General features: G+C 41.1%; 1 protein-coding gene and 1 long non-coding RNA gene across 2 annotated transcripts in view; one reads left to right on the top strand and one right to left on the bottom strand.

Moving 5' to 3' along the window:
* The first annotated feature begins 6,083 nt into the window (after positions 1–6,083).
* Positions 6,084–25,036, top strand: EPHX4 (epoxide hydrolase 4). Its single transcript, XM_067300936.1, has 7 exons — positions 6,084–6,352; positions 9,573–9,658; positions 13,216–13,373; positions 15,395–15,523; positions 18,166–18,269; positions 19,272–19,420; positions 24,100–25,036. The coding sequence occupies exons 1-7, from the start codon at positions 6,110–6,112 to the stop codon at positions 24,332–24,334; spliced, it is 1,104 nt and encodes a 367-aa protein (XP_067157037.1). The 5' UTR covers positions 6,084–6,109; the 3' UTR covers positions 24,335–25,036.
* The window catches only part of LOC136992553 (uncharacterized), a 60,301-nt gene continuing 51,512 nt past the window's right edge, over positions 16,389–25,177 (bottom strand). Inside the window, exon 3 of the long non-coding RNA XR_010884887.1 lies at positions 16,389–16,506. This is a non-coding gene — a long non-coding RNA (uncharacterized lncRNA). The remainder of the gene's footprint in view (positions 16,507–25,177) is intronic.

Here is a 25,177-nt window from a genome sequence, read left to right as displayed (position 1 = left end):
AAACATGGTATCATTATCAAAGAACCCAAAGCTTTACTGACAAGGCTAGTTTCGCAGTCAAATGTTGGTCTGCCAGCTGCATTTGCTCCTACGTAGACCTTTTCCTTTGACCAGAATTGAGGAGAACACCACCTAAATTCCTGGCTCACTCTCTTTTGCATTTGGAGCCCTTTGTCGTTAACTTTGATCTGCTCAAAGCTTTCACTCAGCATGCAGATATAAAGCAGGGTAGTTAGAAAGGCTACCTTAGCATCAACAATCTTTTAGCAGGATCACAGATCTGGGCCTTGAGCAAGCAGGAAATCTCTTGGGTCTGTAGGGTTAATAGGGTCTGCGAGTCTATCAGAACTTGTTTTGAGATCCCTGCCTAATGCTGGTTCTGAATTTTCAGATACAGGAAAAAAAATGCATCTAAATACATAAATAACAGCTAAAGCATGACTAAAATGGCTTTTTGGTCCTTCAGGTAGGAGGCTGATGAGCTAGCGCTAGCTTCAAAAGACCTATTCTGCCATAAAAGACTGTTCCATATCTTCTACTTCTGCCATTGCCAAAACAGTAATACTTGATTAAATAGTAACAAGTGTATGTATTAACAGATGCTCAGATATTGAGGTATCACCCCTTGAAATATCTCAGGTAAGTCCTCTTACGTGAGCTCTATCTGGATGTATGCTCAAGTGTCCGCTATCTGTGAGATTTGAGTACTTGCCTAGGAAAGGGATTTGGGGTGAAATATGGATAGATGAGTAGTATGTAGAGTGGTTCTGTTAGTTAGGATATCATGTTGCACATCCACATCAAAGGCAGTCTAGCCCTGCCTTCATTTTTAGTTTATATGTCATTAAAAACTATTTGTCCTAGAATAAAACATTACAGTTCACATTCACAGCCCTCATCTGGACATATCTTCTGACTGGGTTAATGCAAGCTCAAGATCTCTTGCTTTGGAATTAGGAGCTGATGGAAGGGAAGAGGAGAATTTATTCTCTGCATTTCATTCATCCTGTATAACTAATGTGCATTGCTAATGGTATAAATTGGTACTCTAGACCATTTGAAAACTAATTCCTGGTTCTGTAACAACTTTTCCTTTGATCACAGCCTCACCTGCTCAGCAGCTACGTGTGATATTAGTCTTATCTCTTACTAATCGTGATATACAGGGGAAACATCACTCACTTATTTCACACCACTTTATATTGTCATGAGACTTACAGTCACAGTGTCAGTGGATTTATAATAATGTGATATACCTCTTATTTGCAACCTACAATTCACTTAAAGATGGTAATCATTTCCTACCTACAGACAGGAGGCTGAGTTAAGAGGAAAGGAGGAAGGCCTCCCAATGTAAGAATTGAGTAGCAGCCCAAAATGGCTGCATTTGCCCAAAGCACACACTCATCATCACGCTCAGGCAAGCAGGAATACCCCTTGTACAGATACAGTCCACAAATAAAAATCTATGCTGCTTGAATACACTATCAGTTGTCTATGTTAGACAACGTGTACAAAGTTCTGTGATGACACTATTATCTTGATCATCATTATTTGTGAAAATAGCTGCACTAATGTGGCATTTTTGTACTTGTAAAATTGTATCTACAACTGAGACAGTTAAAAGCTTAAGACAATAAGGTAAGACAGTTAAAAGCTTAAAAGATTTCCTCTGTCAGTAATCAAAAGAATATGTTAATTTTTTTTTTTACTGTCAACCAGACCTTGGTCAGGCTGGAGGCAGAGTCAGTGACATGCAAAGTTGTCCTCTTTTTTCTCTGAGAGAAACAGGATTAGTTGAATTGACAAAAGATAAGCAGGCAGATGGCACATCACGGAGAGCAAAGTACGCTTTCAAAGCTGGTAAGACAATCTGGCCTGGGATTTGTTTGGTTTGGCACCCATTAGAACAACAGTTTAGAACAGAAGATGAGAAAATCACAGAATCACAGAATCGCTGAGGTTGGAAGGGACCTCTGGAGATCATCTAGTCCAACCCCCCTGCTCAAGCAGGGTCACCTAGAGCACATTGCACAGGATCGCATCCAGGCGGGTTTTGAATATCTCCAGAGAAGGAGACTCCACAACCTCTCTGGGCAACCTGTTCCAGTGCTCTGTCACCCTCACAGTGAAAAAGTTTTTCCTCATGTTAAGATGGAAGTGTCTGTGTTTCAGTTTGTGCCCGTTGCCTCGCGTCCTGTCACTGGGCACCACTGAAAAGAGTCCGGTCCCATCCTCTCGACACCCTCCCTTCAGATACTTGTACATGTTGATAAGATCTCCTCTCAGCCTTCTCTTCTCCAAGCTAAACAGGCCCAGCTCTCTCAGCCTTTCCTCATAAGAGAGATGCTCCAATCCCCTAATCATCTTTGTAGCCCTTCGCTGGACTTGCTCCAGTAGTGCCACATCCCTCTTGTACTGGGGAGCCCAGAACTGGACGCAGTACTCCAGATATGGCCTCAGCAGGGCTGAGTAGAGGGGGAGAATCACCTCCCTCGACCTGCTGGCAACACTCTTCCTGATGCACCCCAGGATACCATTGGCCTTCTTGGCCACAAGGGCACATTGCTGCCTCATGCTTAACTTGGTGTCCACCAGCACTCCCAGGTCCTTCTCCGCAGAGCTGCTTTCCAGCAGGTCAACCCCCAACCTGTCCTGGTGCATGGGGTTATTCCTCCCCAGGTGCAGGACCCTGCACTTCCCTTTGTTGAACTTCATGAGGTTCCTCTCCACCCACCTCTCCAGCCTGTCCAGGTCTCTCTGAATGGCAGCACAGCCCTCTGGTGTATCGGCCACTCCTCCCAGTTTTGTATCGTCAGCAAACTTGCTGAGGATGCACTCTATCCCTTCATCCAGGTCATTGATGAAGAAGTTGAACAAGACTGGACCCAGTACTGACCCCTGGGGGACACCGCTAGCTACAGGCCTCCAACTAGACTCTGCGCCGCTGATCACAACTCTCTGAGCTCTGCCATTCAGCCAGTTCTCAATCCACCTCACTGTCCACTCATCTAACCCACACTTCCTGAGCTTGTCTATGAGGATGTTATGGGAGACAGTGTCAAAAGCCTGAAAATGGAACAGCAAAAGGAAATATCCAAGTAAAAAAACTCTATAAATAAGGAAGCGATGATCTCTTGGTAATGGAAAAAGGTTGGATAGACTAAAACTAAAACTAAAAAAATATATATATAATCAATAAAACCTCATAAAGGGAACATATACAATTCTTGGGGGGGGAAGTGATGTACACTGTAATGTACTGTACTGTGGAACAATAGTAGTGCTTCAAGTTTCAGACTAACTTAGTTATATTCTCGTGAAAAAATCACCTAAGTGAAAATACTATTTTTCTTTGAGTATCTCTGATGCTTGTACAAGAAATGTGGCTTTGCTAGGCCAAATATTCGCTTTTAATAAGGCACATCATGTTCCATACTTAATCGTTCTTATATTCCAGATGGCTATTATCAATTCATGACTGAACTGAATACTGTGCCTAACGTATGACTGGGCTTGCACCAACCTTTCTTTACAGGTTGGGGGAAGCTCACAGTTAACTCCAGGATTTCCAGTCTTCTTTCCCCAGTTTTTCTTAGAGGATGCTTTCTACTAATTCACTCTGTCATCTCGTTTACTAAGAAACTCGATGCCCACTATGATACAAATATCACCATCAATTGCTTTCCTCCTGCCACACTTCTAATTTACCTGAGTCACTGGTCTGCTTGAGGGCAGTGAGGGGACAATCCTGCAGCTCGTCTGATACTGAGAAGCTGTGAAGGCTTCTTCTCTACAAAAAAGGCTATTAACACAAAGGCTGACACATAAAAAATTAGTTATATGCTAATCCTAGGGTTGGCGGTATGAGTAATCTGAGTGTGAACGGAAGGCTCAGGCTTGGCAGGCATGATTCATACAATCCTAGCAGAGTTGCAGAGGTTAGTGTCTTAACTGAATCATATCAGCCTCTGTTTTTATTCCTCCTCCTCCTCTTGCCCAAGCGAGGGAAGCATCCTTAAACAGCCCAGTGCTTTTTTCCCCCAATAGCCTGATAAAGCTTCTGACCTTAGGTTTGTGGGGCTTTCATTCTGACAGCATGATTCACAGAATTTTCTAAATACATAAACTGAAACCACTGTTGTCATCTGATGTAGTTTACTGATATTTGATTTGTGCTATTGATAAAAGGAAGCTAGATGGTTTCTTTTACAGCTACTTGAAGATGTTATCTTTATTAGTAAAAAATAAATAAATTGAAATATTGGTTTTGTATCTTATTTAAACTTTAAAATGCATGAAAAGGCAATAATGGGCCTTTTGCTGCATTCCCTTCTGCTATAACTTGATTTAAATGTAAGAAAAATTCTGAACGTATTGAAGCCAGCATTAATTCTGCCACTGCATTCAATGGGATAAGGATTCAACATTGGAATCTATATTTGTAAGTCTGAATTTAGAACAAGTAGGAGAAAGCATTTGGTATGTCACAGACAAAAATTGTCTACAAGCTGTGTTCCATGCATAATGTAAAATATGATATACATTCCATCTGTATACATGCTTATCAAATTTGTATTTTAAAATAACTCAGTTACATGTCTTGGAGTTAACAGATGCACAGTATCTTTGCACCAGCTTCTACTTACATCATCAGACAGAACAAAAACAGTTTTTTGAAAACTGAGTTCTAATCTTCCAAACTCAACTGGACCAAGAACAAATTTTGGCCTTCAAATAAAACTTGACCAACTCCCTTCACTCCCCAAAATCGTGAAGGTAAGCTGCACACAGGCCTACACTGTTAGCTATGACTCTCTCGTGTGACCCCTACAAGTCCTGGACGTGCTGGGAACCTCTGTTCCGAGAAATGAGGGTTCTAGAGCAAGGAGTAAAGGCGAGCAGCTTCTGCAATGAGTTGGATCAGGATGTGACACACAACCTCACTTCCACCTTTCTTGTAACCAAAAATTACTAATTCCACATTTCTTTACCTCCCAAACTAATCAACTGCAATGTATTCCTGCATTTTTAACATGAAAAATCAATGGTTTAATATATTTATGCTTATTCTTATAATTTTCAATTATAAGAAATTATAAGATTTCAATGAATCACTATCATTCTAAAATATCCTTTACCTGCATATCCGTCAGTTAATAAATGATAGGTGCTGACTGGAGCTCCTCTTCTTATCTCAGCCGATCTCTGGCCTCACACGTGACTGTGAGTCCTTGCCTTGTGCCTGCAGCAATTTAAAATAACGGAAAGGCATAAGATTGCTTGGCTTACGATGTCAGCTGCGCGTGGCTGAGACCTTGCTACCAAATTATACCGTCAGAACAGAGTTAGTAACGATGATCTAACCTCCTCTATTAGCAAATTTCACTATTAGAATAAGTTGAGAATGTAAAAAATTACAAATTTGGGTACTGGAGTTCACAATTAAATTGGTATCTTTCTGAGAAATACTTTGTCCATAGCAGTAGACTGTAATAATTAAAACTGTAATATATGTGCAAAGGCATTTGTAATATCACCTTTAAAGGGGTAACAGTGGAACAGCAGTGAAAGACACCCAGTTTCAAGCGCGTTCCTAGAGCCGCACGTCTCTGCGTCGCGCCGGGCAGGTACATTAAGCGCCCGCGGTGATCGCGCAGGCGAGGCGGCCCCGCGGCGGCCTCCCGGCGCGGCAGGGGCGGCAGGGCCGAGGGGCCCCCGCCCAGGCGCGGCCTCCGCGGCGGCGGCGCCCCGGCCCCGCGCTGCCCGGCGGCGCCGCGAGGGAGCCCCGCCGCCGCCGCCGGGCCGGGCGCCGCGGGGAAGGCCGCGCCCGGCAGCGCGGGGCCGGGGCCCGGCCGCGCCCCGCCCCGCCCCGGCCGGAGGCGGGCGGCGCGGCGGGGCGGGGCGGGGCGGCGGCGGGCGCCGTGCCCGGCGGCGGCGGCGCGGGGCGAGGGCCGCCGGGGGCCGCGGGGCGGGCGCGCCGCCGCCGCCGCTCCCGGCGCCTCCGCTCGGGCGGCTCCTGGCGGCGGCGGCGGCGCTCTGAGGCGCTCCCGGCGGCGGGGCCGGGGCCGGGGCCGCGGCGGGGGCCGCGGCGGCGCGGCGCAGCCCGATGGCGAGACCCGGCGCGGCGTGCCCGCCGCCCGCCCGCCGGGTGATGGTGGCGGCGCGGGCGCTGCTCTTCTGGGCGCTGGTGTACAGCTACTGCGGGGTGTGCGCCTGCATCGCCGGGCTGCGGCTCCTCTGGAGCTTCGGCCGGCGGCCGGGCAGCACCTTCCGCCGGCTGGTGCGGGAGAACCCCCCCGCCTGCCTCCACGACCCCTCCCTGGGCACCCACTGCTACGTCCGGATCAAGGTGAAGCCTCCTCGCGGCGGGCGGGCGGCGGCGGCGGCGGCGGCGGGAGCGGGGCGCCCTGGGCGCGCAGCCGCGCGTGCTGCAGGCGTGCTGACCTGGGCGTGTGTGCGTGCCTGCATGTGTGCGTGCTCTCCGGGGCATGCACATGCGTGTGCTGCAGGCGTGCTGACCTGGGCGTGTGTGCGTGCCTGCATGTGTGCGTGCTCTCCGGGGCATGCACATGCGTGTGCTGCGGGCGTGCTGACCTGGGCGTGTGCGTGCCTGCATGTGTGCGTGCTCTCCGGGGCATGCACACGCGCTGCTTGTGTGCTGACCTGGGCGTGTGCGTGCCTGCATGTGTGCGTGCTCTCCGGGGCATGCACATGTGTGTGCTGCAGGCGTGCTGACCTGGGCATGTGCGTGCATGCATGTGTGCGTGCTCTCCGCGGCATGCACACACGCTGCTTGTGTGCTGACCTGGGCATGTATGCTGTCCTGTGCCTGCACCCACACATGCATGTATGCTGTCCTATGCATGCACACACATGTGCATGTATGCTCTTATGCATGCACACATGCAGGCATACATGCACGCCCTCCTGTGCATGTGTACATGCACGCCCTCCTGTGCATGCACATGTGCTCTCCTGTGCATGCACACTGGCCCACATGCATGCTCGTATGCACACAGGCATGCATGCACATGTTCCTGTGCCCTGCTGTGGCCTTTGCCGCTGTGTGCGGGTGGCAGGGCTTCAGCAGAGGCCGCGGCAGTGTGCGGTTGCTGCTGCCCCGCATGCAGGCAGGTGCGGAGCCAGCAGTGGGGCTCTGCCCAGCTGTGCAGTGATGTCCTGAGTCAGTCTTTAGGCCGCTGTCACGACTGCAGCCTGGGAAGCGAGAGTCGTGAGCACTCCTGTGAACGCCTAAGTGGGGCTGCGTGAGCTTGCTTCCATCTGTAGGTATACATGAGCAAGGAGCACGCCGCACATTTTGTAACATGCTATTTTTAATAAAATGAGCTCTAAGCTCTGACTTTTCTGGAATCTGTGGAGAGTGCCTTGTGCCAAACAAAAACTTAAATTATTAAGGATTCTCGTTTCTCATTATTCCATTTTGCTCTTTTTCCAACATCATTAGGCAGCATGTGCATGGTTTTTTGCTCTAAAGCTGTATTCTTCTTTTGTATAGCACCATGCAGTAAATGAGCGGGTTCCTGGGGAAGCGAGGGGTATGGCCATAATGAAGAGCGCATGGGAGGCCAGTGGAGTGGTCGCTATCACGGCTGCGCGTTCCTCTCAGAACCATGCAACCCGCGTGCCCTGTGCAACAGCAGGCCAGCGTGTTGCCCTCTGAACACCTAGTTCATACAGTTCACACAGAGTCCCATGAAACAAAGAAAAAAGAGCACATGTTTCAACAAAGATGGCAACGTCCTGTCCCTGTTTGCGGGGGCTGCGAAGGTTGTTGCAGTGATGCACAGCAGGGAGCAGCTGGAAAGGTAGATGGTGGCACTGGTCCGGGGCTTGTGGCATTTAAACTGCAGCCTGGGCTCCCTGGGAAGATGGTGAGACAGCATGGGCTTGGGGGGCAAAAATACTTACGGAATGGGAGGGTAAAGTGTACAGGTGATGGCTGAACTTGTATGAGTAAAGGCGATGTCCTTAAAAGCAATAAGTAGATTGAAATAAAGTCATTGAGGGTAAATTCCTAAAGGACACCGACTGAAAGCGGTGGGAGGGAGAGGCGCTTACCAGCTACGCACTGAACTGGGAATCTGAGGAGGGGGAGAAACCTCTGGGATCAAAGAAGTGATGCAGGGGATGGCGAAGGTGATGTAATGGCCCTAAAGTTTACCAAGAAGAGATGAAGTACTTAGAAACCTATAGATACTGGTACCACTAATATCTGCTCCCACCGAGTTGGGGGGACTCCAGCTTCATTGGCATCCCGGAGAAGAAACACCAGTATAACTGTGGGAAGAGCTTAGCAAAAAGTCCCTATTAAATCTACAGTGAGTATGAAAAAGAGAAAACAGGCGTTCTGTTTTGAGAGCCCTTCTGAGTACCAAGATGTCAGTTAATGATTCTGTGGCTGGTCAGGGATTTAACAGTGCTAAGGTAGCTCAGAGAATTTGAAGCATCTGTGGCAAGAAAAGCTTGGTTTTCTATGCATTTGTGATCCTGGACATGGCGTAAGCTCTTGATATACAGGCAAAGGCACGAGCTGACCATGTGCTTTTTTCCTCCCTTAAGTAGCAGAGACTGCCATCTGTGACATTTGTTCAGGAGATGTATGACCTTTCTTCTTGCAGTTTCCTTCACGTGGTTCCTAAACAGCATGTTACATTTTGTAAGCTAAGTCTTTCCCAACTTCTGTATCCATGTCTGTGCAAGAATTCAGTAAACCTGTTAGGTCATAATTTCAGCTTATTTAAATTCTGCCAGGTTTGACCTTGAGTTAGTGTAAGCTTGTGCACATCCATTCTTTTCAATGGCGTTTCAATGTTCAACCTCTGGACTGCTGGCAACAAGCAACTTGGCTATTGGTAATCCTAGTAAGACCCATGTCCTTAAAAGGTGCATCAGAAAGAATGACTATAGACAGGGTAGGAAGAGGGTGAATCGCATTAGGACTGTTTCTTCTGAAGCAAGTCTGAAACCTAGAATAGTAAAAATAAGCAAAACCCACTTACTTTCTAGTTATCTTAATTTTGATCACTTTTGTTTTTTAAAAATCTATGCAGCCCTTTATTATGCCAGATTGCAATGTGATCTAGTTTTAAATAGCTGACTATACCATAAATTAGCTGACAAGATTGACAGTGCATTTAAGGTATACTTTACTAAGTCTTCCCATCAAGTATATGATGGGTGTCTGAGAGGAAGGTGCTCGCTTCTGGAAGAACCTGCATTTCGTGGGCACCAGCCCTGGCAGTGCTCTTTCAGAAGTGTTAGCGTGCTCCTGGCTGAACTGGCACGCGGTCAGCAGCACGTGGCACAGGGGGTCCTCCTTGGAAGGCGCTGGGGCGTCGAGGGTGGGACGCTCGGCTCTGCCGGCGCGGAGCAGATCGCCTCATCTCAGAAACACAGGCGACTTCAGCTTCAAGGGGAAGCAATACGGGTTTTTTCAGGGGCAATAAATTGTTTCTTAGACTATTGTCTGAACCATATTTCCTCTCAAATCCCAGTATCAGTAACAATTCAGTGCAGCAATAAAAACGCTTCTTTTTCTTTCCTTTTAGGATTCCGGGCTAAGATTCCACTACGTGGCTGCGGGAGAAAGGGGTAAACCGCTCATGCTGCTGCTCCATGGCTTTCCAGAGTTCTGGTAAAACTCCCTGCTTGCTTTGCTTGTATAAAAGAGGCTGCTTGAGATACCTGGGAGTGGTCATCTCACCTTAGGTATCCCCAGGGGGATCTGTTGTAATGATGCATACTAGTAGTATTAAGTTCTAGGAGGGAACAAGTGACTGAAACTGTTTTTAACTGCAACGTCCAGAAGATAATTCCTGCAGCCTAACTCAAACCAACCACCCTTCTTCCACTGCAAATCCATTTTTTTCCCCAAGAATGTACGCTTTTCTTCATACTTTGGGGAGGAATTGCTTATTTTTAATTAATTTCCTGTTTAGAAAAAACATTTGTCCTGTTATGGTTAAAATTAGGAACCATAGCAGAGGGTGCTAAAATGAGAATCCATATATGTTACGTACAGTATGGATTGCTGCATTTGTTAAAAATAATATACGTGAAGTTTTAACTGGAGGAGGGGGAGAAGAACTCTAAGTTCTACAGTCTTGAACAGCCTAATTTCAGAATGCTACTCAGGGAAAAAGGCTCTATTATTAGTTCATCATAAGATGAATGATGGCATCTGCAGATACATGAAGATATGCAATGAATCAAAACCAACCCTAAATGTTTGTTTACAACAATGGAAAGCAGTCACATGTCTAATGTTTTAACCAAATTGCTTGGGCTGTCATTGCCAGATTTAACCAGTGAAGCATGGTTTACAGAACTTGCACCTTAAAAATCAATAAGGGAACAGAGGAAGTGGTGATGCCAGTAATTCAGCAAGTAAACGATCCTTTTCCATTCTAAATTCGCTGTGGAGCTAGGCTCCGCTGTTGGAACTGTGATCTTTCAAGCCGGCCTCATGTTGATCTGACCCAGGTAAAAGAGAGGTCAGTTCTCTTCCCACAGCAGTTTCCTGTAAGTACTTGAGGATGATTGCATTGAGGATGATGGTAAAAAATCGTATTTATTTTTTTCAGATAAACTTTTGAAGAAGCAGATTTTTCTAATAATAACTTGCTAACTAATGGGATAAAAAATGTAAACATAGATTAAAATCAGTCAGTTAGATTAGGGGGAGTTTGCATTTTCTATGCAAAAAATATGCATATCTTGCATAATGTGTGTTCTAACACAAAAAGACAGCTGAGACTACAGATAATTTCCCCTACAGTGGGCGTGATACGCAAAATTTAGCATTTTATATACATATTCTACTAAGATTCAGTATATTGTTTCCAAAATCCAGAAAGCCATTTTTACATTTTAGAACAGTGAGTCACGCTTTAAATGACAATTAATATATTGTATTATATTATCTGACAACTCAAATGGAATGGAATAATGAATAAGAAACTTGTATGTAGGTCATTGCTGCCACCAATAGCATAGTTTATATAGCTGTTTTTAAAAACAAAAAAAAACATGCAAATAGTTTATAAAATAGGCACACTACAAATACTGATGTTGGTTTGTTACTCAATCTGTGTAGAATTTTTTATGCAAGAATTGAGATTGTTTTGAGAGCACAAGATAAAATAATCACAATTTAAGAGCCATTTAAAGCAGTATCAAATTTGTATTGTTTGGCTGGAAAAAGAAATGGCTATGTTTCACAGTTACAAATCTTAATTACCAAATCCTCTGCCTTCAAATGTCTCAAGGTTATAACTAGAAGAACTATAACCAGCCAATACTGACCTTGGTGAGTGATTGTGAATGTCTTAAGATAAAAGATCATTTAAGTATATAATGCACCAGAGCCATTAAGAGCCTTAGATGCCTAAGAACTTGAAAATCAATACAAATTTTATAGAAAGACAATATTAAAATACTTCAAAGTGAGCATAATGTGAGATAGCTGGGTGTCTGTATGGATGTGCGTGAGCTGCTGAGTTTTGTACAAGTTGCCTTCCAGAAATAATGTGATCAGAAAATCATAAAATAGTTTCCATTATTCAGTCTTATGAAAACAAAGGCATTTACCACCTTTTCCAAATCCTGCTTGTGAATCAGTTGTCTGAGTAGTGTTTCCTATGTGGTAACAGGAGTTCTGTGAATGCGAATGTAAAACCTGCCTGTACGGTCAGACGTTTAGTGATTGGCAGACTGTTGTGAAAACAGGATATGGGGATAGCAAGTAGGCATGCGTCTAGAAACAAAAATATTTTTTATTTATTTATGGGCCTTGTTTCTTCTTGCTGAAATATATATGATAGCTCTGACAGTTACCATGGCAAATTCAGCTTCCAAGTCGGTATAAAATGACTTTTAAATTTTTCATTCCTGGAGACCTGTTGTAAATCTTATATTTGCATTACATGGTACTGAAACAAAAAGGTGACGACTGTTCTGTTTACATGAATACAGATTTCTATAATTAAAGAGTGTTATTGTAATATTTCTTATGTTATGTTCAAAAACCCTAATATACTGGAGGCAAAGCTAAAGTGGAAGAGACAAAGATCTAATGTAAGCACAGTTTGAATTCAGGTAGAATTCCATGCATCTCACTTATGATGACTGATGATCCAAAAGCTTTATATAATTTATCTGAGATTTCTGAAACAAGGCCAGAAGTAAAAGTTAGATCCTAGCAAAGAGGGATTCAGCCATTGTTATATATGCCTAGAAGGATCATGTTTTTCATGTATCTTTGAATTACAGTATAAGATAAGATTTTTACTTTCTTGGTACTGGCTAGTCACAATTTTAATTGATTTCAATAACAGTTGAAGGTCAGGTAGTTTTTGCAGCATCAGGTTTGCCATTTTTGTATTATTTTAGCTTTATACTGTATTCATCCATTCATTACTTATTCATCCATTCACTACTTACTTTTACAGAATGAAGAATATCCTAAGCCTTTGCCTGAGTTCTTCATTTTGCATGTCTTTTAATGTGTGTAATTTTATCCCTCTTTTCCACAGAAGCACAAGCAATGAAATGCTTTGTGTAGTACCAACACATTGAGAGATTGCTCTGGAACAATTCTGGTAATATAGAGACATAGATAAAGTAGTAATAATATAAGCCATAGCGGTTGACCAAGTTCATTTGTTATTCATCATATTTCTTTCTTCAGTTTAATTACTGTATGAATTATCTGACATGCCTTTTCTGAAAAGGAAAAAAATATCTGTCCCATGAGGCATGCTTCCCTTCTCCATCCAACCCTTCTTCCAACCCCCAGAAGAAGCTGGGGAGAAGAGAAAAGCTTTCAGACTGTTATTTCTTGGTACTATAGTGGCTGCAAGGATAAAACAGACCAGTCCTCTGTGCGCTCTGGTTTAAGCTTGCTTGCTTTGCAGCAAAGGGAGCCCGACAGCTCCAGCAGCTGTGGAAGCAGCCAGGCTCTGGCCGCATCCCCTTCTGGGCAGCTGTGCTTCCTCACGGGGGAACCGAGGAAGGGAGCCTAGAGCGCCAGGAGCTGCAAAGGACCACCGGCTCACCACACGGAGAAGAGAAGCTCACTGCAAACAAAGCCAAATAACTCATCCTCAGCTATTTGGGAGCAGTAGGATTGACTGCATTTTACTATCATCCTGCTTGACCTTGTAACTCCAACTTTTTTTTCCCCTTTGTTAGGTATTCTTGGCGCCATCAACTGCGGGAATTTAAAAGCGAGTATCGAGTGGTGGCCCTGGATTTGAGAGGCTATGGAGAAACAGATGCTCCTTCTCACAAAGAAAATTACAAGTTAGATTGCCTGATAACAGATATAAAGGACATTTTGGAATCTCTAGGTGCGTTAGTAGAAGACAAACTGCTCAACTCAGACTATTTAACTTTCTGGCAAAAAAACAAAATATCTATTCTTGATTTTAAAAAACTGCATTCTCTTTAATAGATACACATTATAGATATATATCGATATATAGTTAAGGATTCTCATATCTTATGGACTATTATCAATATCAATGAAGAAGATTTGTTTTCAAATCCTGATGTTTATGTCAGTATAAACAATATGTAAAGACAATTTTCCATCGTGAGTTTTAAAAAGAATCTTCCATGTGTGCTGTGAAATCCAGCATCACAATCCTATGATCTTTTCTCCTGACTACAAAGATCTTCACTTACTCCTAACGCTTGCACTTAATGAATACTACTGTGGATTAGAGTCTAATAGCACTTGCAGACAAAAGAATTGAAATCAGTTGAAATTTTTCTGGCACATACAATATGGAATAAATATGCTGGATTTTGTAAAAATGATGACGGTACATGTGCTGTATTAAAAAAAAAAAAAATCCCAAAATATTACTCCTGCACAGTAGTCGGTTCTCAAGAGCTGAATCACTCTGTCTTATATAGCAGCGAGGAGAAAAGAATGGAGAACAAGGGACGTATTGCTCCCTGTGCCAAATACACTGAGTAACAGCCTGGAACTGAAGCAGCTCTGCAAAATTTGCCCATCCAGCTCAGCACGAAGCGTAGCTGTTCTGGGGATAAATTGTAGCACCTACTGAAAATTATTTCCCCTCCATACCGATAGCAAGACAAGGAATTAGATTGTCACTCTCTGAATCATTTTCTTTCCCAGGATACTCTAAGGATAGTGAAAATACTTACTGCATTTCACATAAATTGTAAAGCAATGATGCAGTCCTACGGCTTGAATTTAGGATTTGCTTGTGATGTTTGAATATTGTCAAAAGACTGGGCGGGCAGCCCCACACTGGGTTTACAGTTTCGAACCTTCTCTGGTTCTGTTAATTTCCATGGTAATGCCATAGTTATGCTGGTGAAGTGCTGTCGTCATAATGCAATTTCAGAGGGTTTTAAAAAATTCTGGAAAAGATATTTCTGAGGCTTGTTATCTTTGTTTGTTCTAAACCCAAGGTAAATTCTTCTGGAGAGCCTGATTATATCAAAAGTGCTCAAAGAGATTTCCATTCAACAGGGGTTTAAAGGTGGTTTAACAACTGTGTCCAAATTTCTGTCAGAATTTGAAAGAGTTTGGCTTTTACACATTTGATTTGGCACATGTCTGCTCAGTATTGCCATATTCAATGGGGAATGTGATGGTCTCTGACAACATGGTATGTATTCCAGGACTAGTTAAAAAAGGAAGGGTCAAGCTTTCAAAAACACAGTCATGATTTTTCTTCCTGTTAGTAGTAAAATTCCCACTTTCATCAGTGGAAGGATGAGTAGGTGAATGCTGAGAACTTTAAAGATTGTCATCAAAACAGGACATGGAGAAGTGCTATGGGCCTGCTAAGTATATATAAATGCGTGTGTGTGTATGCATAAGTATAACTCCCACTTTTTGCATAATGATGATGTTTAGTGCTTAGATCACCTCCCATATTTAAACCAATTCATACAGATCAGTTTTATTCAGGAAGGGCTCAGATCTCACAGTCTTTCTGCCTGTAGTTTCACACTCCAAACTCTCCAAACACGACAAGTGTGCATGCATTATAATGACTGCAAGTTGAATTGTGTATTTGAACCTGCATTGGCTGAGATGTGAACAGTGTGGCCATTTGGATACATGAATGTCTTTAGTTTGACATTGACATAGTATGGTCAAAGTGTAATCAAAGCCAAATTAAATAATTTTAATTGTGTGTTAAAATTTTAACGATAACAGTGCACTGATTTTTTTGGCCATTAGTAATGGAAGCAGTGCAGTATGAAATAGTTATGTTAACAAATGTGCTGGACCACCTGTTTTATCTAACAGTTACTGTATGTGATAATTTGTATGGATACAAATGGCACTGAAATAAAATCCAGATCTGTGTTTATGTGGCAGGATACAACAAGTGTGTGCTGATTGGCCATGACTGGGGAGGAATGATCGCTTGGTTAGTGGCTATCTGTTACCCAGAAATGGTGACTAAACTGATTGTGGTTAATTTCCCTCATCCTTCTGTGTTTACAGGTGAGTTTTATAGTAGTCTTATGTTAATCCAGAATATTTGTATTTTCATTAAGATTGTCTCTGCTTTGAGTGGACTTGAAGAGGAACAAACTACTTGCTTTTAGTAACATATTCAGCAGATAAGTTACCAGTATTCAGTGCCTCTCACAAGCTGGACCCTATTTCATGAAATACTAACGTACCAAGTATTTTAATTTTGGAAATGATTTATTGTAGGAAGTGGGAGAACTTGCAAGCAAACTTACTAATTTTTTTGTTAATCCTTGAAGGTCCAGAAACCTAATTTTCTTATACATGAATCTCTTTTATACCATTCTGACAGGATAAAGTTCTCTGAACGTGGGTATATATTGCATTACATCTAGGTTAAGGCCTCACTGCATTATTAGAACTTTATACAACAGCCTCTGTATGAATGAGAATCAGATTTTTAGAATTTAATCCTGATTTAGTTGACAAGTGAAACTTCATGACCTTGTACAATATTCATTGGAACAAGACAACCTTTCCAGGCTATTTACTAGAGGCTCAGGAACATACTAGCAGTGAGATGAAGCAAGGATTTAGGTATCCTAGTAGAATTTGTGGTGTGATAGGCTTTGAGTTTGTCTACTACCCAGAGTTAAAAAAATTTCATAGGGATTAGATCTACTTTCACTATTTAAAATTACAGTAATATCTCACTGATTTTAATTTCTTCAATTGCTGACCTCATCCTTTTTCTATTAAGATAGTTAAGAATATTCAGTGAAGCTTTAATTTTCATCTCAACTGAATGTAAATGTGACCTTCCCTGGTGTAAGGTCACTGGAATCAGAACCATTCACACTTACTGCTCTCACAATGTTCTTGGCCACCTTTCTAACACATTAAAGAACATTTTGATGGGTAATTAAACCTCACTTACCGCAGAAGAGGTCTGTTCTCCACCACTGGAGCAAGCAAGAGGTTTTACAGTATTTTCCCTGAGAGCAGGAGCCAGCCTGTATAGAAACAAAATACATTTTACTATAGGCTTTCTTAGTATTTGTTTGCATACTTGTTAAAGTACAAAATCTGCTCTGTAGCTTGAGACAGTCTCCCTGGATCAAATTTGTTCTTCTGTGAAAAATACACTGCTTATAAATTGACTGTTCTGCTTGTAATTATTACCATATTCTTTACTATGATAAAAGTCAAATTCTTTTTTTATTTATACATTTAATTCCATAGTAAGAGTTAAAATACTCTCAGCCACTCCTAAGGGATTACCATACTTCTTATTGTACGTCTCACTTGAAATTACTTGATCTTTGGTCTTGTGCTTTACATATCACTACTTTGTGCAAATTGTAATCACTTAGTCACTTAATGCATGTCATTTCCTGTTGTTAACTGATAGCAGTTATGATACTAGATTTTCGATAGTTTCTTCCTTATGGTTTCCATCTCAGGATTTCTTGACTTCCCACTGCATTCATATGTCCTAACATCAAAGGACTGGTAACAGATCTGTTTATTAGTTATGCTCAGCAGTGAGGTGGGAAGTCTGCCTATTAGCAAATGGTGAGTTAGCTTTTTGCCGTATTGAAGAGATCTCTGTGGTCCTCCTTGCAAAATTAAAATATTAAACAAAAATTTTAGATATCAGGCAATACCGAAAATATGTTAGCTTACTAACACCCTCATAAACATATTAGTAACATATGAGTGCAGAAAGGTCAAGTGAGCGGTACTGATGATGGTCCATTGAAGGAAAAACATAATAGCTGATGCAATTTAGGAATGTATAAGGTATAAATGTTTAGAAGATAGCTGAGACTTAAATTTGCTTTGTTTTAAAACCAATTTTCATTCACTGTTGGAATTAATATTTCAGAGTTGTCTCCTATTTGGGGAATGAAATGTTGCCTTCTTGAATTTGCATCTGTCAAGGATAGGTTCTAGACTCCTACCCAGTACCTGCCTACATTCTGTGCTTGCTCCGAGGCAGTTAGATATTTGAATGTCAGTGTTGGCTCTTGCAACTCATTGGAGATGCAAAATTACAATTTCAAAAAAGAGAGACAATGTAAACTCAGCTACATCTTTTTTTTTGTTGTTATATATGTCTTCAATGTCTTTCAAAAGTGACACTCTGTAATCTTGATTATGGTTCTTGAAATTGCCAAGAAAGAATACTGCTAGAAAAACTGTGTCCTTTCATGAGCAGGATTGATACCGTCTTTAACAATGTAAATGGATTATCATCTATGGATTTCTGTGCATCACATTTTTGATAGGAGAAAAACTTAAAGACAGAAGAAACACTTGCATTTATGTCTTTGTTATTCCACAGCTGAAAAAACGCTTTGGACTACCAGCACAAATAGAACTTTAAGTGAAAACAAGTTATGAAACCCTTCAGTGTCACTGCTCTCACCTAATCTTTGGCAGGCTTCTGTTTTGCTCTCTATTTCTATTAACACATAAAATAAAAGAAGTATATTTTAATAGGCACATCATATACTTACTCCTGAAACAATAATCATCTTTTGTCATAAAGCATGTTCTAACGTAATACTTTTAAAACATTCCTTTAAGTTTAAAAAGTAGTGATATTAACAGTAATTTTGTTTGAGTCATCAGTTTTCATTTTTAATTCATGGGCATTTTTGTTTCAGAATACATTCTACGACATCCATCACAATTGATTAAATCTGGTTACTACTTCTTTTTCCAAATGCCATGGTTTCCTGAATTCATGTTTACAGTAAATGATTTCAAGGTGAGAAAAATGAGTGCTCTTGTTTATATATTGAACTGTGAGTGGTGGAACAATTGCCACCTGCGTTGATCCTTTCTGGTGTTACTATATAATATAGTTACTGGAGAAAAATAAGATGTTTTCTGTTTTTCCTTCAGCTTTATGTGTTTCTTTTAGGCTAGTGGAGTATTAAACAGACTAATACATGTGCAGATATAAGTATTTAGTACTCTCTGTGTAGGATTCACTCTTGCTTTTGCGTTTCGGGCAGGTGCTTAGGTATGTACTTTTAACCTACAGGACTAGAGCGCATTTCTCCTCCTAGGCAGTCAGCTGGTTGCATATTACTTGTGTCCATGCCAGTGGGACACATGTGGTGCCTGGGGAGCTCCTCCTGACTTTGCAGAAGCTCCTGTGTGCAGCGGGACACCCCCCTGTCCCTCACTGCCTGACGCAGGGCAGGCAGGCCGGGAATCTGGTTATCAAATTCTGCCGGGTGACTAATTCTGCCTGAGTAACCAGTAGGGCCAATATCTTGTATAACCTTAAAAAAACGAATGCAAATGTATGGAAAGGGAAAAAGCACCTCAAGGCTTGCATCCTCCTCCGCGTATGCGGTGTAGTACAGAGCTCGCAGCGGTGCTGCAAAGGCGGCACGCGCGGGGAGGACACAGCCTGGGGCGGCCCGTCTCGTTCTCCCTCCCGCTCTCTCGGCTGCTGGGGTCCATCTCCAGGACAAATCTGTGCATTAAACTTGCCTTTGCCTGTCACAGGTGACAGGGGAGGACCCAGAACTGAGTAACTTGGTAATATGGGTATTTGTCTGTACTTTATTCTTCTGAAGTAAATTATACCAGAGATAAGTATATTGTATGCTTTACTTATGGCTCTCTGAAAAACATTTGAACCATTCGTTATATTCCAAAAATATAGATAGATTTTAGAAAGATGTGTCCTGCTGAAGGAGAGAAATAGCCTTTTCTAGATATCTTAGGTCATGGCTTTTTATTTTTCACATTCTAGGTTCTGAAAAATTTATTTACCAGCCAGGCCACTGGAATTGGAAGGAAAGGCTGCAGATTAACAGCAGAGGATATTGAAGCTTATCTCTATGTCTTTTCACAACCTGGAGCATTAACTGGACCCATTAACCATTACAGAAATATTTTCAGGTCAGTGTAACATTCTGAAACCAGGTAAAATATTTTAGAGACCTCTGGAGGCCAAAAATGTTATTGTATCTTCTGCCACTAAGGTAGGAAGGAAAAAGGCAAATCTGTTCCTAAAGTCTGAACAGCTCACAAATGCATTCAGTGTCAGGCAGTGTGAAGCAAAATGAATTATATGGTATATCTACAGAAGATAGTGAAACAACCAGTGTGCTGTTGAGGAAAATCTTTGTTTCAAAATTTAAGAAAACAAAAAAAGACCCTTCCTCATTCGCAGAGCTCAAGGCAACCACAAAAATCCATCCCTAAATGATAATAAGTTGATGTCAATTAACTGCTTATGTTATAGTTCATATTATGTAACAAGCTCTGTGAAGAACAACAGGATCCAAGTAAGTTTCCCTCACTTTTCTTTATCATTTTATGAAACCACGTCTCTCTCTAATTTTACCATGTTTCGGCTGGCTTTTATGAAAGCTGATTAGCTGTTTTTTTTTTTTTTTTTTTTTTTTTTTGGTAGTTAACCCTAAAGGAAAAAAAACTATGTTTTTTCTCTTTGTCTTGCATAGGTCTCATCAGACTTGGTGACAGCAGTGAGCATATATAGCAGGGAGCATGTACAGGCTAAAAGACAGAATATCATGATAGGAAGCAATTTTGCAAGCTTAATATTTATTTTATTTTTCTCCAGAAGTTTTCTAATGATTTTAACTGTCTTGGAAAGAGTTGGCTTGGCTTTAAAGCCTGACACCCCCTTTTTATCCACTAAAAGCTTTGTGGGCCAGGAGGTTGTTACTTCTGCATGTATGCTACGTGTGATTTGTGGCTCTAACTTTAAGGAATACCCCAAGAGAAGTGGGTTTGAACTCTTTATTCCCTCACTGCCTCCAGTCTGCAGTAGTGCTAAATCTGCTGCATGCTTCTCTAACAACAAGCAAGCTTCCCAGTGTTGTTAATAATGCTAATTCTTTTCTTCCTCTGAACTCAAACAGTAGATCAGAGAAGCAGATTAACTTTTCATTTTCCCTAGCCCCAATTTAGTGCCACCCTTTCAGCTCTTTCTGTGCCTTCCATGTCGTCACTGTGCAGGAGAACAATCAACAGGGAAATAATGACAGAAAAACGGGGATCTGAGCTAGATGCTTCTTGTACAGGTTAAGAGACAAAACTGGAAAGAGGAAGTAGAGAGGTGATTTATTTTCTTCTAAACAAGAGAACACTAAGTGCAGACACCAATGGGAAAAAAAAAGAAGTGGCTGTGCTCGTAGCAGTATACTTATTTAAAGCTATGCAGGGAGCGGTTGATGCCATCAGCTGGGGTGCGGATGCCCCAGGGTGGCGGGAGCTGCGAGGCGGCGTGGCTGCTCCCCGGCCACCGAGCTGCACTGCAGGAGCCTCTAGGGTAGAGCTAATGAGGAGCTACAGGAGCACGAGTCGCCGAGCCTTGTTCCTTACAGTTGCCACAGCACCTCGCGTCAGCGAGCGAGCACGTGAACAAGATGCTTCCCTGACAATAACAGTGAAATATTTGTGTTTGTTGATAGCTGAATTGCTATGGGATTCAGATGAGATGAGTGCAACAGTTGCACGTGCTAAAACTATTGTTTCAGACCTTCTTCAGGCTCAAGACAAAAGTCTCATATCAGTTATTAATCAGAAAGTATCTCCATAGAGCTATTAACTGGTGTGTGCCTGTGAGTGTACACACTACTTGGTTTGTTTTTCTAACGAAAGTATAACTGTACTGAATTCGGAAGATGCCATTTTAGGTGACATCAGCCACAGTGCAGCAGGCCTTGGACTAAAAGAAAAAGATTGGTCTTCAGCTCACTTGGTTCTTGCCCCAATTCTGATGGTCACCTTAGAATGTGAATCATTAAATACTAAAATTGGATTGAAATTTTCACTTCTTCTCACATAAGCCATTGAGCAGCATTTAGATTCTAACAATTTGTATTCACTGTACCTCCCAGTGGGCTGGCACTGGGGACCTGCGGGTTAAAGGCTTCAACCCGTTACTGTCCACCTGTCCACCTCGAGTATTGGGCTCTTCAGAGCTTAATTCTACTGGAAAGTTATTATCAAAGAGATGTTGAAATCATCTAGTTCCATCCATCCATCACCAACACATTTTTGTATAAATAGCATAGCAGTAATTCCATAGTCTATAATTTAGATGCAAACTCCTTTGAAAATATACTCAGAAAGCTTTTGTCTCACACTTAAGAGATAGATAAACAGTTGAAGTTTGAATTTTCTTCTGCCACACCATTTTTAAAAAACGGGATTACTCTTGTAGCAGTTAGGAAATACTTTAGTAATACAGAAGAACTGCTGGTCAACAGTACCATATAGAAGGTTTGAGTCTGTTTTTCAAAGACAGACTTCACAACTGGTATTTCTGTTTCTAAATGTGAAATTTGCATGTTAATTCTTGTTAGAAGATATTTCTAGAAACTTCAGACACAATGTAATGTTCTATACTCCAGACTGAAAAGAAATGTAGTGTGCCTCATAGGCAATGAAAAATGACAAATAAGTGTTTTATCTATGCAATGTGTGTAAAAAAGCCCAGTTGAGTTTTCTTAAGCAAGGCTACAAATTTTGCACAGCACTTAGTTACAGGAGAATAGTAATAAACTGTATAGTAGTGAAAAATATATATACAGTATAAATAGTGAAGAAATCCAGGATACTTAGAAAGTTAAGAGGTAAAGAGCTTAATCTAAGTATACTAAATGCACTGAATCAGATTATCAGTTTTAACAATGATACCACGAATAAGCTATGGTTCAGTGTGTTCTGTCAGTTAGTTTGAAAAATGAGATCTAAATGCTCTACTACAAAAGCCACTTTGAATTTTCCTAGTTCATCATTCAAACCTGAGAGAGCATGTATTATTTTACATTTGCTTCTAATACATTCAGTCTGATTAGAATATTGAATACAGAATGCTGAGCTCAAAAAGAAAAGGTCAAACTTTTAATTTTAATTATATGATTGCTTTTCTAGGTTAGCAGTCTTAAGAATACAGTGATTTTTCAGGAAAGACTGTCTTTATAACAGTCTTTAAATATGTAAGAGACTATTGCATAGGAAAAGAGAATAATCTGTTCTCCATATTCCTGCTGGATAAGATGAGCAATGGTTTTAAATTTCCACAAGAAAGATTCATTGTAGACATTAGGAAAAACTTTCTAATGGTAGGAAGAGGGAAGGACTGGTGTAGCACTGAGTTATGGAATTGCCATCTTGGAAGACCTTAAAGAAAAAGCAAGATAAATACCTTCTGTAGGTTGAGGCCACTTTAGGGCAAGAGAATGATTTTCTAAGGTTTCTGCCACTCAGTATCTATGATTTTATGTTTCTTCAAGAAACAAACACAAGGATGGGAAACAAGAAGAGCCCATTTACATTAGAAAACTTGCAGTCACATAATAAATAATTTTGTCTATATGCCTTTTGCTTAATTATAGTATTTATCAGAATAAAAAAGAGCTGAAAACTGTCATTTTGCTAGAAAAACAATCACTATTATATTCATCAATAGCTATAAAATCCTGCAATATTTTTCCCCTTTAAGTTGCACAACCAGTAATTCTGCTTGGTATGTACTTTCTCCATGGGGGAATACAGCATGCTATTCAGGTTAGTGCCAGCACCACACAGAGCAGTTGTTCAATGCCTTATGCAGAGAAATTGTTAAGAAATATGGAGGTTTGGCCTAATAAATGCTGATCAATATATAATTGTCAAAACTAAATTATGATTTATAGTGACCTTTTATTAAAAACAAAAGCTCTGGATGGTGATGTTGGGGTTTTAAACAGATTATTACTGCGCAAATCTTTAGGGAACAGTTTTATTTCACTGCATACAGGTTTAGATTTACAAGTTCAAGGCCTTCAAAAAGATACTGTATCTGTCTGTACTGGGAACTTTGATGCATTTTGAATGTTTTTATGAATCTCATAGCAGAGAGAATGTAACTGACTTCAGTTCAGCACTGCAGACATCAATGTTCTATTGAAGGGTTTTTTCTATAAATACTTTTAGCCATACTGCTCCATATTTAATTTTGAGCAGATCTGAGACACTCTAGCTGATACCTTCCATCATGTGCTTTAAAAAGGCGATAAAATAACAGCCTGCCATTTCCTGGACAAACAACCATTTTTGGAGGAAAAGCACTTTGGCTGGTCAGGTAGTAGGATGCCTTGAACACTGTATTCTAACTGTGATTCAAAGCATCATGTTTCATTAAAAGCTAGAGTAAATAATACAGGTTCAGAAATTTGCCGTAGCATTCATCAACCAAGGAAGAACTACTGATGTACAAAATTCTGGCCATGTTATTCTACATTCCCTTTTGCAGAGATCTCCTGAGCTGTGCATCATGAGGAAGCATCATTCTTGTTCTAAAAATAAGACCTCTGTTTGCAACCAGCTGCTGATACAGACATGTTACAGTAAAATTTTCTTCTTACAATGTTACCATCCTTAAAAACAGTTAAAGGACTTTGATTCACAGGAGTAATTTTTTGGTATTGTGGAAGATATCTTGGAACCTGGAAAGCTTGCAATAAGTTACTGTATGTTGATTTCAAAAGCTAAGTTGACTAAATCTGTCTTTGTTGTTTTTTTTAAAGCAAGACTAAACTCAGTGTATTTTGTTTTTAAAGTTGCCTACCTCTGCAGCACCATGAAGTCATCATGCCAACCCTGCTGTTATGGGGAGAAAGAGATGCATTTATGGAAGTTGAGATGGCAGAAATTACACGGATTTATGTTAAAAATCACTTCAGATTAACTATTTTGTCTGAAGCCAGTCATTGGCTCCAGCAGGATCAACCTGACATAGTGAACAAGTTGATATGGACCTTTCTAAAGGAAGAGACAACAAGAAAAAGAGAATGACTGTTTGTACATGTTTTAAGGGGTCTACATAGAAGCTCTTCAGATTTAAAAACTAAATTGTTATCAGGGCCATATTTCCAGTCTGCCTTCTATTTTGAGCTCTGTTAGAGAAAAGTGTTTTCAATGTACTGTACATTTGGACACCAATGTTACTGTTAAAAGAAGAAGTGAGTATGAGAATATATGATACCAACATTGGTTTTACCTGTATACTTGTATTTTGCACATAAAACATCTGCCTTAAGATATATGTATTTGTACAGAAAGGAAGTCATGGAAAGTTGCTTGGTTTTGTTTTTTCACTTGCTTTACAGTTTTAATGTGTGGTGCCTTTTACAAGTTTATAATCAGACAATGGAGTGGTGCCATACAGAAAGGAAGCTATGAGTTTTCATTCTAGATTCGCCTGAATTTTTTTACTGTATTTTACCATTAAAACACTTACTAACTCTTTTTATTATCTATATTTTAGCATACTGAATGACTGAAAAATTTCTGGGCACATTTCTAGTCTTCAAGTGAACAATGATACATATCTTGTTGTATTGTTGAATGCAGCTGCTTTGTGCAATGTGTTTTTCTTGACTGAAAAATGGGAACTTGTACACTCAACATGTCTGAACAAGAAGAATAGAAAATTAAGATCTATACTCATAACATGTATCAAATCCACCTCTGTCTAATAAAATGCAACTTACATTATGCCCTTTATCTGACTTCTTATGGAGAGGTTTCTTGCTGAAGAATGAGGTTTGAAGAGCTGAAGTGTCTGTCCCCTGTATAGCTTTCCTAATGCTATGATTGTTGTAGTTGCTTGGAAATAAAGCCCCATTGTTGGCATTA

Source organism: Apteryx mantelli, chromosome 8 (assembly GCF_036417845.1).
Source record: "Apteryx mantelli isolate bAptMan1 chromosome 8, bAptMan1.hap1, whole genome shotgun sequence".
Classification (NCBI taxonomy): domain Eukaryota; kingdom Metazoa; phylum Chordata; class Aves; order Apterygiformes; family Apterygidae; genus Apteryx; species Apteryx mantelli.
Note: the sequence above shows the minus strand (reverse complement) of the source record. Positions and strands in the feature narration are given on the sequence as shown.